General features: G+C 36.0%; 2 protein-coding genes and 1 pseudogene across 3 annotated transcripts in view; 2 read left to right on the forward strand and 1 right to left on the reverse strand.

The window, feature by feature from the left end:
* The window catches only part of LOC137985620 (ankyrin repeat and IBR domain-containing protein 1-like), a 40,220-nt gene extending 39,426 nt beyond the window's left edge, over nt 1-794 (forward strand). Inside the window, exon 25 of the mRNA XM_068833256.1 lies at nt 1-794. This exon is cut by the window's left edge and continues 456 nt beyond it. The gene's annotated coding sequence lies outside the window, so the exon portion shown is untranslated.
* Nucleotides 795-3,325: 2,531 nt separating this feature from the next.
* On the reverse strand, nt 3,326-6,104 carry LOC137985624 (ras-related protein Rab-11A-like; annotated as a pseudogene).
* Nucleotides 6,105-8,106: 2,002 nt separating this feature from the next.
* The window catches only part of LOC137985245 (la-related protein 7-like), a 16,549-nt gene continuing 14,655 nt past the window's right edge, over nt 8,107-10,000 (forward strand). The window contains exons 1-3 of one of the 2 annotated variants that reach the window (XM_068832804.1): nt 8,107-8,192; nt 8,961-9,100; nt 9,923-10,000. The exon at nt 9,923-10,000 is cut by the window's right edge and continues 1 nt beyond it. In XM_068832804.1, coding sequence (XP_068688905.1) covers nt 9,014-9,100; nt 9,923-10,000 — 165 coding nt within the window. In that variant the 5' untranslated portion in view covers nt 8,107-8,192; nt 8,961-9,013. The remainder of the gene's footprint in view (nt 8,193-8,960; nt 9,101-9,922) is intronic. The other variant, XM_068832805.1, reaches the window with a different exon arrangement.

A 10,000-nucleotide genomic window follows, 5' to 3' on the forward strand; every position in this document is an offset into this window, starting at 1 on the left:
TTCAACAGCCACCTCTTTACTTCTTGGCTAGGGAGGGACACATGAGAGCTACAAATAATATAAGAAGGTTAATGAGTATTGTCTCTATTTCTTTGTGGTAAGCAACAAAAAACTTTTTAAATTTAGCAGGCTAGTTACTGTAGAATAATTTTTATGGTATGCTAAACTGACCAATCGTAGCTTGCTTAGCATGTTACAAAATAATGTATTTATAGGTTGTATTTTAAAATAAATATGAAAATTAATTCCTGGGAAAAAACACCGACTTAACTCACTTAAACAAGGTCATTGTTTTACCAATACAAAAACAACACTAACTGTTTACCGATGCTAAAATTAGGCGCAATTAGGCCTAAGGTTATCTTTATTCAATGTTCAGAGTTCTTTCTGTGTTGGTAAAACAATGACCAGTGACCTGTGTTTTGTACCTGCTGCAATGTGGGGAGCCCTTTAGTCGCCTTAAAAGCTGTCATTGTTAATGTGTATAAGAAACTGAGTTGTTTTACAGTAATTTTGAACTTCACGTTAGGTAATCATAGATGTACATTTTTAAAACGTTGTCACAAGACTTAATGTAATGTAGGTGAAAATCACAGATATTTAAATATTTTTAAGTCAGTAAATGAATATTAAGTGGAAAAGCATAGGACTCAAAGTTCTGTTTGATGTACATGTAAGGGTTTTTATAAAACCTTGAATTGTAAAAGTCTTGTTACAGTACTCTTAGTTAATACTGTATTTGGACTAGATAGCTATCAATGAAGTGAATAAAACAAATGGAGAATCAATTTAGGATGCAAATTACGTTTTGTGTCTCCAAAGCAATTTTGTCTTGATTTCAGGCTTTGTATAGATCTTGGATTTCCAAAATCCAGGCCTGGGGAGCCTGACAAAAAAAGGAAAAGTCATGGGGAATTAGAAAACAAAATTATCGTTGTCTCGATTTTTGGCAAACCTCACTACAACCTGTCTATCTATATGCTGTTTTTGAGAGTCATTCTGGACCGTTTACATTTCAGGGTTTCCTAGGTCATGGATTTTGTCTTATGTGGTACTTGAACGTCCTTGAAAAGTCATGGAATTTTAGATCATAAAAAGTGTATGAACCCTGTCATTTTATTTCATCAGTGATCTTCATATTATTGTTAAATGATGATCACTTAGTTCTACCAATCTTCATGTTTGGGCAAATAATAATAATAACAATGATAATGATAATAGCAACTTTATTCATTCAATTTGATGAAAGGGAAAAAGGATACCAGAAGTCGTCCCTATCAAGGGTATCTACCTCCAGCTGGATGTAATTGACTGAGAGTCGATTTTGAAGAGAATGGAAAACTCGAGTACCTGGAGAAAACCCTTGGAGTCATGCTGTAGGCGACTAAAACTCATCTCACATACAACCATATGCCGAGGCTAGGCTTGAACCTGGGTCACAGAGATGGGAGATGCGGTTGTAACTAAGCCATCCTCCAATTTCTTTGCTTGTGAAAATTATTGGAAATCCCAGCTTAAAACTCCACTTGTTTAGAGCAGGATTTCTTAATTTTTAATTGTGAAAACTTTAAGAACTGGCCAACGTTTTTAATGTTTAACCTTTCCGTCCATTCACAACTTGCACAATCCCATAATGCACCTCTATTACCCCCAAAACTTTTGCATAACCATAGTTTGCGATATAATATTATTTCTCTTGGGACATTTTCAGTCAAAAACAATGCCTATGCAGATTTTGGGGGGATAAAGGAGTTGTATTATGTGATTTGTGCAAGTAGTGAATATCGATCATTAGAAGACAATAACATCTGTCTTAATGCAAATATTTAAGACCAACAATTATTTTGGGGCCTCCACTTTTTTTAACATTTCTTTTAATTACTCAAATGTAGCTGGCTGCTGTCAAAAATTACCAGCCACTACAAAACGTTCTAACATCTTAGGTTAAACTAGGTTCTCATGCCTTCTACAAGTGTTGTACAAGTAGGTGATAAGACATTTATCCCCTGCCTAAAGCAGTCACCCATGGAAGAGTCAACAGCAACCAGCAGAATATTCACGTAAACCACATTTTTAGAGAAAAACTAGCATCACCACTTGAAAATAATTATGTTTCATTTAATGATGTCATCCACAGTCGAGTGACAGAGGTGAGGTTAAAATACCATTAAGGTCACACTTGTTACAAATAATATTTTATTACTGAAGATGAACGGATGTTATTTCCCTATACCTGTAACCAATTACTAATACAGGGCCAAACACGAACACAAAATTTTCATGGCTGCGTGATAATAGAAATTTATTGATATACATTCATTTTATTTAATAATGTAATTGTTACTGGCACTCTCTGTATTATCCATAAAAATCTTTTTTGATAGTTTTCAGTTATAGCAGTTTTATCACTCATCTATGCTATCAAAAATTGCACTAGACAAAAAGATTAGGTAACAACATTATTCTTTTCAACAAGCTTGTCACATTTTTACTGGATAGTACAGACTCATTCTTATTGAACCAAGAAACAACATTTGCACAATTTAAGAGCTTTCTCAGCATATTTTTTTGTTTCTTTGATTGAAAACTTGTATCATAAAATTTTAAATTCATTTTCACAAAAATCCTGTTACAAAGGATGGGAAGTGGGATAACTATACCAAATACAAAAAATATTCTCTCCTTTTCTATGACCACAATTTTTTTGTTCTCCTCAAGCAATGTTTTGCGTAAATGCAAATACAAAACAAAAGGAAGACCGAAGTGGTTTAATCCCATTGATTCCTGAACTGCCTTCCATTGACAAGTAAAATTGTATGACGCAGATGTTAGAGTAAAATCTACCCGGTCTCACTTCTAGGAGTCAATGGGTTAGTTTTCATGTGTTCCAATCCAAGAAAGAATGGAGTAGGCAGTACATAATAAACACCCATGGATCTTATTAAATTGAATAACTCCACTCAAATATTCCCAAAATTAAAGGGATCTGGGAAAAATATATCAATTAAATGACTTCAAAGAGTGAACATCCTTTTTTGTACAGAGTGATATCTAAAGGCCTGTAAAGCCATTTGTTCTATTGCAAGGAGGAAACAAGCTGCATATTTACAAAGCGTGCGTGCTGGAGTTTATTCAGGACCACTGAATTTATGTCCTAAGTTTTAGAAATTTTCTTTGCATAACTTGAGATAAGTTTTTCCAGAACTTCAAGTCTTTTTGCTTAAAAGTTTAAGCTTTAGGTTCGCAAACGGAATGTCTGTGTTAAGTCTGCACTCGTGAGAGGAAAGGGTTTTATAGGGAATTTTTTTGCAGGGATTCTTATGAACAAGGCTTATTTTTATGTTTACTGTAACTATAAATTCTATAAGGATGTCTTTCATAAGTTTATTTGCAATAGTTTTTGAGATGAAATCACATTACAGCAAACTGCAGTTGCAATTACTTTCCTTTGATGCTTCATTAACTTCCACAACTTTGCCTTTTCTTTCTGTTGAGCCATTGCTTTGTCCTGGCATGTCAAGTTCCTTTCGGATTTTTGTAAGCTGTACCTCGTGGACTTTTTGATAGTCTGTGTAAATGCTTCCTCTACATTTGTACTATCTAGGGCAGAAGCTTCAATGAAGGACAAGCCTGATTCACTTGCATATTTCTTGGCCTCCTCAACTGGGACGGCTCGTAAATGTTTCAAATCACATTTATTTCCAACTAGCATTGTGACAATTGAGGTTTCGGCATGGTCACGAACTTCTGACAGCCATCTGACAACATTTTCAAAGGTTTTCTGTTTTGATAAATCATAGACCAGAATGGCACCGACAGCGCCCCTGTAATATGCGCTTGTGATTGCTCTATAACGCTCCTGGCCAGCTGTATCCCATACCTAATGGCAAAAAAGATTTTCAATACATCCATTTTTTCAAGATAGAGTGTGGTAGGATGAATCAGGAGAATTAAGGAAATTGAATGACTTGGCTAAAGTTGCATCTGGGTGATGTATCAGTCTCCAGAGTATTGCTAAGGTCCTTATCTTTTAAGAAACCATACAGCTAAAAACATGTCCTGTCTTTTTAACCCATTGACTCCCCAGGTGCACACTCGCAGTTGACGAGTAAAATCGTCTGGCATTAGAGTAACACTCCCGGGATTCAATGAGTTAAATAAGAAGTGTTCAGATACATTGATGGGTAATGGACCAGCTTAATGTTGTGTTGTATCAAAGTGAGCACTGTTACCTGTTAACAACACTTCAAGTAGTCAATAGCAGCGCAAAAAGTTCAAGAACACTTTGGCTCAGGCTGAGCCAGAATTTTGTCGGTATAAGATGGCATACTGTACAAGAGGAGTTTTTAGCTCACAGGTTAATACTTTCTCTTGTATTTTTTTTTTTTTGGCCTATTAAATCACATGCATTGTAACAGCGTGACCAGGAAAACCGAGAACACCTGAAATACATCAGGAATGTTATTTGTGTCGAATCAGGAATCCAAAATCCACTTGCTAAACCACAGAGTCTTTGTGTGGCAAAAATATTGTGTCGGCTTTAGATTTTCCGGGTGATTGATTTAATTTGAGCTAATTCTGGTCGTTTTGCGAATAAAATAGATAACTTGAAACAAACTGAAGTCCTCAAACATGATTGGCTTAAAAACAAGAAGCATTCCTGACATATTTTAGGTGTTGACAGTTCTCCCGGTCACACTGTAAATTATGTATATGAAACTAAGGTTGTGTTCCGTTGGGATCAACGTTTCGACCGTAACAGCTTGTGATTGAAGCAGTTGACGTTTCCAATAAAACACTTTGCGAAAAACGGTAATGCCTGGGAATAGTCATTACCAGACTTCTCTGCGTTGACAAATCATGGCTGGAGCCTGCGACTGACTTTAAAAAGCCTGCATTTACGACAGCAGTCGCTGCCCATACTTTTTCAACAGTTTCAACTAAGTTTGATGCTGGTTGAAAAAGTTGACCAACGAAACCAACCGGAAACGGTTTTTTTTCCCAAGAGAACACTTAAAAACCCAACCAACGTAAAACTGCTGATCCCAATAGAACTGAAATCTAACCACACCTGTGATAGTTACTGTGTTACACCAATGTGCCACCCTGCTAGAACTAAAAAATAAGTATCAACCTTTCTTGGCCTGATATCATCAAGTTGACATTCAAACTCCCCAAGTATTTTGAGACTTTTTACCTCCAAAATGCGTTTCAATGGGAACACCTTCTATTTATTTACCATCATAATTTAACTATTAAGGCTGCTCTTAAAGTGTATTTACTTTGGCACGTGCAGGAAGACGTTTTCACGTTCACGCATTTCGAGTATTATTCTTTGCGAGAATTGCAGACCACTAAATTTAATTGCCTTTTGAAAAGGTGCATCACTTTGTACAAGTTTGATCATTTATGTTTCAAAAATTGCTTGTACTTCTCACTAAGTTAATTGTTCAAGATTGAAAAAACATCTGTGTTGACACAAAGAATGACAATTGCATTACCTAAAAAATTACGTTTAACCTAGGAGCGCAGCTTTTGTATTGCTAATAAGCTTACCTAAAGAAAAAAAGGTAACTTTTTGCTTCTTTTGAATTGCGCCTGATTGAGAAGATCACAGAGACTTATGCCTCAATTCTATGGATATGTTACTAATTAAAGAAATTATATAGAAAGCTCTACAAAAATGCTTCCATGCAAACCGGCTAATTCTCCCCTGCTCATATACAACGTCTATTTAAAGTTATCTATATTTACTAAGAACACAAAAGAACCCTGGATAAAATCTTACCTGAGCTTTAATGACTTTTCCGTCCACTACTATACTTCTTGTTGCAAATTCAACTCCAATAGTTGACTTGGATTCCAAGTCAAATTCATTCCTCGTAAAGCGAGAAAGAAGCGAGGATTTTCCTACCCCCGAATCACCAATCAACACGATCTTATACAAGTAGTCGTAGTGATCATATCTAGCTGCCGCCATGGTACAACAATCTCTGTAGTTCCGAATTAATGTACACGGACTATGCCAGACTTGTCTGCAAGACGACGACCTATGCAGAGTAACGTACCACGTGACAAGAATTGGAATGTCTTCAGCGCTCTGGGAAGTTTTCTAAAATTTTATAGAAAGTATTTGTCCTGAACTTTTTTAGGAACAGGACGCGAGGTCTGAAGTTTAGCCCAGGGCACAGTTCAGATTCAGGTTTAAGCGGCTATAAATTAGTTAAAAATGAACGAGCAGACGGCCCACGCAGTCGCCAAAGTATCTGTTTGTGAGAAGGTCATTACGTAGCGCAACATCGGTGCCAGTTGGATTTCTCCCGGTTTTGTCACGCAACCGACCCGAAGGGAAGTGACCGTGACTGTGACCTTTAAACATTTTACCTGGGCCTTTTGGCCCTTGTAGATAAAATTGTATCTTATGAATAAAAAAAGGGGTGTAGGGCTTGGAATAGACAATAATCTTGATTTTTCTGGTCAAAAAGGATTAGGTTATGATGCGCTTTCGGAGCCTTATACCAAGGGACACCATAATTAAGTTTTACAACAGTATATCTTACCACATTTTTGTTACTGGCCCTCTATCTGGCATTTTTGTGGTGGGCGCAATACGGAAAAACTAGCAACGCTAAATAAGAGAATATTTACAGATTTACCAGTCCTCTTACGATGATCTTCTCACTAAAGTCAAACTCTACACCTCTATGCAATAAGCGCATTCAAAATATTATTGTATCAACGTCTATTTTTTAACGATTTTCCTGCTTATATGAAAAACAAGTTTCCTCTCCTGTCTTCTTCTCATGATCTTAGCGGAAAGCACATTCTGTCCATCAGTAAACCTTGAACAACCAGTTATGGTCTTAGTTCTTTTTCTTACTTATCAGCTAAGTTGTGGAATGCGTGACCTGATTTTACCCATATGAGAATCCTGGGCCCCATTTTGTATTGACGCTGTTTTATGTAACCGCCGTATATGTTAGGGTTATATTTGCAGATTACTTGTCGTCTTACCACTAAAGACAAACCCTACATCTCTACGCAATAAGCGCATTCACAATTTCCTCATATTACTGTATTTAAATCTGTATTTTTAAAATAACAGCCCTTTTCACGGTTAGTTTTTCTCATTTGTATTACAATGTAATATAAGGTGGATGCGAGGCAATTTCGAGTTAAAACTACAAAATAGCCCGAAATTGCCTCACATTCGTTCTAGATCATATTGTAATAAAAAAATTGTGAAAAGGGCTATTTAACTGCTCACGTAAGTGCGTTTTCTCTCAGCTCCGGTCTTCTTCTTATGATTTTCGAGGAAATTGCATTCTGTCTCTCAATAAACCTAGAACAACCAGCTATGGTTTTAGTTCTTTTTTCTTACGTATCAGCTAAGTTGCGGAATGCGCTACAGTTTACTGGTTTTAATAGAAAATCCAGGGCCGCATTTTGTACAGCGGCTTTTCTTTTCAATGAATATATTTTAAATATTATGTATTTAGTATGTATCTGCATATGCTATGTATTTTAGCTGTAAATGTAATGTCTCGAAGATATTAGCTCCTGTAGTTATTCAGAAATTCGAGATGAAAAAGTTTATGCATGTATGTACGCTACCTTAAGCAGTGCGCGTGCGCACACTGTACTCTTCAACTTTAGTGCTTAGTACCATATGACAGATAAAATGACTTTTCTCTTAAATATATAACCCATCGAATTCTTACGATTAATATTGACAAGGGTGGTCTGGAGCTGTGAGTAGGCGTGGGATTTGTCTTATATGGTTTAGGGGCTGACATATCTCTCCCTCAATGCCGTACCGGGAGGCGAGGTCGGTAGCAGAAAGCAGCGAATGGCCAACTGCGTCCAAAAGCGATCGCACGGTCCGAAATCCCGGGATGACTCGTTTGGTACGACGCTCCAGCGCCATGTCTGGAGGTACTGCGTTTTTTTCTCTTGTTTAAACATTCTGTCAGCGCACGCGTAAATGTTCTGGCTCTCTTCCAGGTTATATCTTAACCTACGTGTAGCCGTACCCACCCCCCGAACAAAAACGGGCCTAGCCTACCATATTAGCATATACCATATATGGTATAAACATATAAAGTGCTCTACATGGATGCTAGCATGGAGCTCTTACCAGAGAAATTCATAATGAACCCATAACGAAAACATTATACGTTTCTTAAATGTAGGTTTGTATCACTCTTCTGCACTTTTTTCCCTTTACATTGTAGTTTGAAACGAAGTTATATTATGAAAACCAAGACTTGACGAGGTTCTATGGACACGATTCGAGGGAGAACTTCGAATTCACTGTTTTATGGATTGCAGCAACTTCATATGTCTTAGTTGTTCAGACACTACAAATGTAGTCTGCAAGTTTTCGAAGAAAGAAACTTTCACAGATTGCACTAAGCACTGTTAAACTTTTAGCAATATGGAAAGTTTGAATATTTGGGTCTATTCTACTCTTTCCAGCAAAATGGCAAAATATATAGTTGTCCTCACCCAGGGGTCGATGTTTCTGAAAGCTTATGGTGTATGGGGCGCCGTTTGTAAAAAAAATTGTTTTGAAGTTTTTTGTGACATTTTTTCTAAATAAGAAAAAATGTCACAAAATTGTGTAAATGTTTTATGTAAATGTTGTGTAATTGTATAATTCATTATTTATATATAATTCATTTGGCGATCATAATTATTTATAAATCAGGATGTGCCTAAAACAATTATTTACATATCATGCGACAAGTTTTGCGTCTTATTTATAAATAAATTTTCTGGCAGTTTTAATTATTTCTAAATAAGAAAAAATGTCACAAATTTGTTCAAAATAATTTTTTTAACAAACGGCGCCCCATAATGGTGTACCAGATGTAACATTTCGATGTCAAGGTAATAGGATTTAAGTAATGGTTTGTATTCCATTACCTTTTAATTAAATTTATTAATTTATTTTACAGGATTTTATTGGTTTTTAACTACAAATTAATTCCAGCAAGAGAAAATAACGATCATGAATACTCATCATTTAGAGGAAGAAAAAATGGAAAAGAAGCACAAGAAAAGAACTCGGAAAATCCAAGCGCAACTTCTAGAACAGGTGACAAAACGTCTGGTGATAGGTTCTAAAACCCTGCATTGGTTCAGACATAAATAATAAATTTAAAATGTCCAGATAATTGGTTTAAAAGTGTCCAGACTCGCTCCTTACTTGATTGCCTATAAGATAAAGAACTTGTGTCATGTAGACACAGTAGACACTTCCACAGGAAAGAAGTTGTTACCCTTGATTTTATGTTTTAAATTTGATTTCGCCTTTAAATAATAATAATAATAATAATAATAATAATAATAGTAGACAAAATTGCAGATCGATTCAAAGAAAAACAAACAAAATACATAGAACTGCACGCAGGCATTAAAAGAGAGTACAAAGGTACAAGCATATATCAAATCAATATAATAAATGTTTTTGACTAATCCTTGGGGGACACCATGAACAATTGAGAAATGACTTAACGATCAATTATGAACACTGACAAGGAACTGAGTTACCTCATCGAACGCTGCCAGAAATGGATTTTGAGCCAGAATGTAAATATCGCTAAGAAGTTCTATGAATTTGTTTAAGCGGAAAAAGGAAGGTAAATTGATGTCATAAACTAGCTAAGATTTAAAATCCGCTGGTTGATGTAATAATGATGTGCACAAAAGTAAGTAGAATCTGCCATAATAATTGGAAGGAAGCAAGAAAATTATTGTAGAGTTTAGTTTGTTCTCTCTAGTAGGAGGCATTGAAGACTTGATTTTGGCGCTGGCTGTTGTAAATTGCAGCTACCTTTCTTTCAGAGTACACATAAAAGTGCTACCATTTTAACAATGTGTATTTCAAGTTATTGCTTCATCCTCATCCTTTTGTCAGGTTGAGTTTTATTTTGGAGACGCGAACCTTCATAAAGATCGTTTTATGAAACAGGAAATCAGCAAGAACCCTGAAGGA

The sequence above is a fragment of the Montipora foliosa genome, chromosome 14 (assembly GCF_036669935.1).
Source record: "Montipora foliosa isolate CH-2021 chromosome 14, ASM3666993v2, whole genome shotgun sequence".
Classification (NCBI taxonomy): domain Eukaryota; kingdom Metazoa; phylum Cnidaria; class Anthozoa; order Scleractinia; family Acroporidae; genus Montipora; species Montipora foliosa.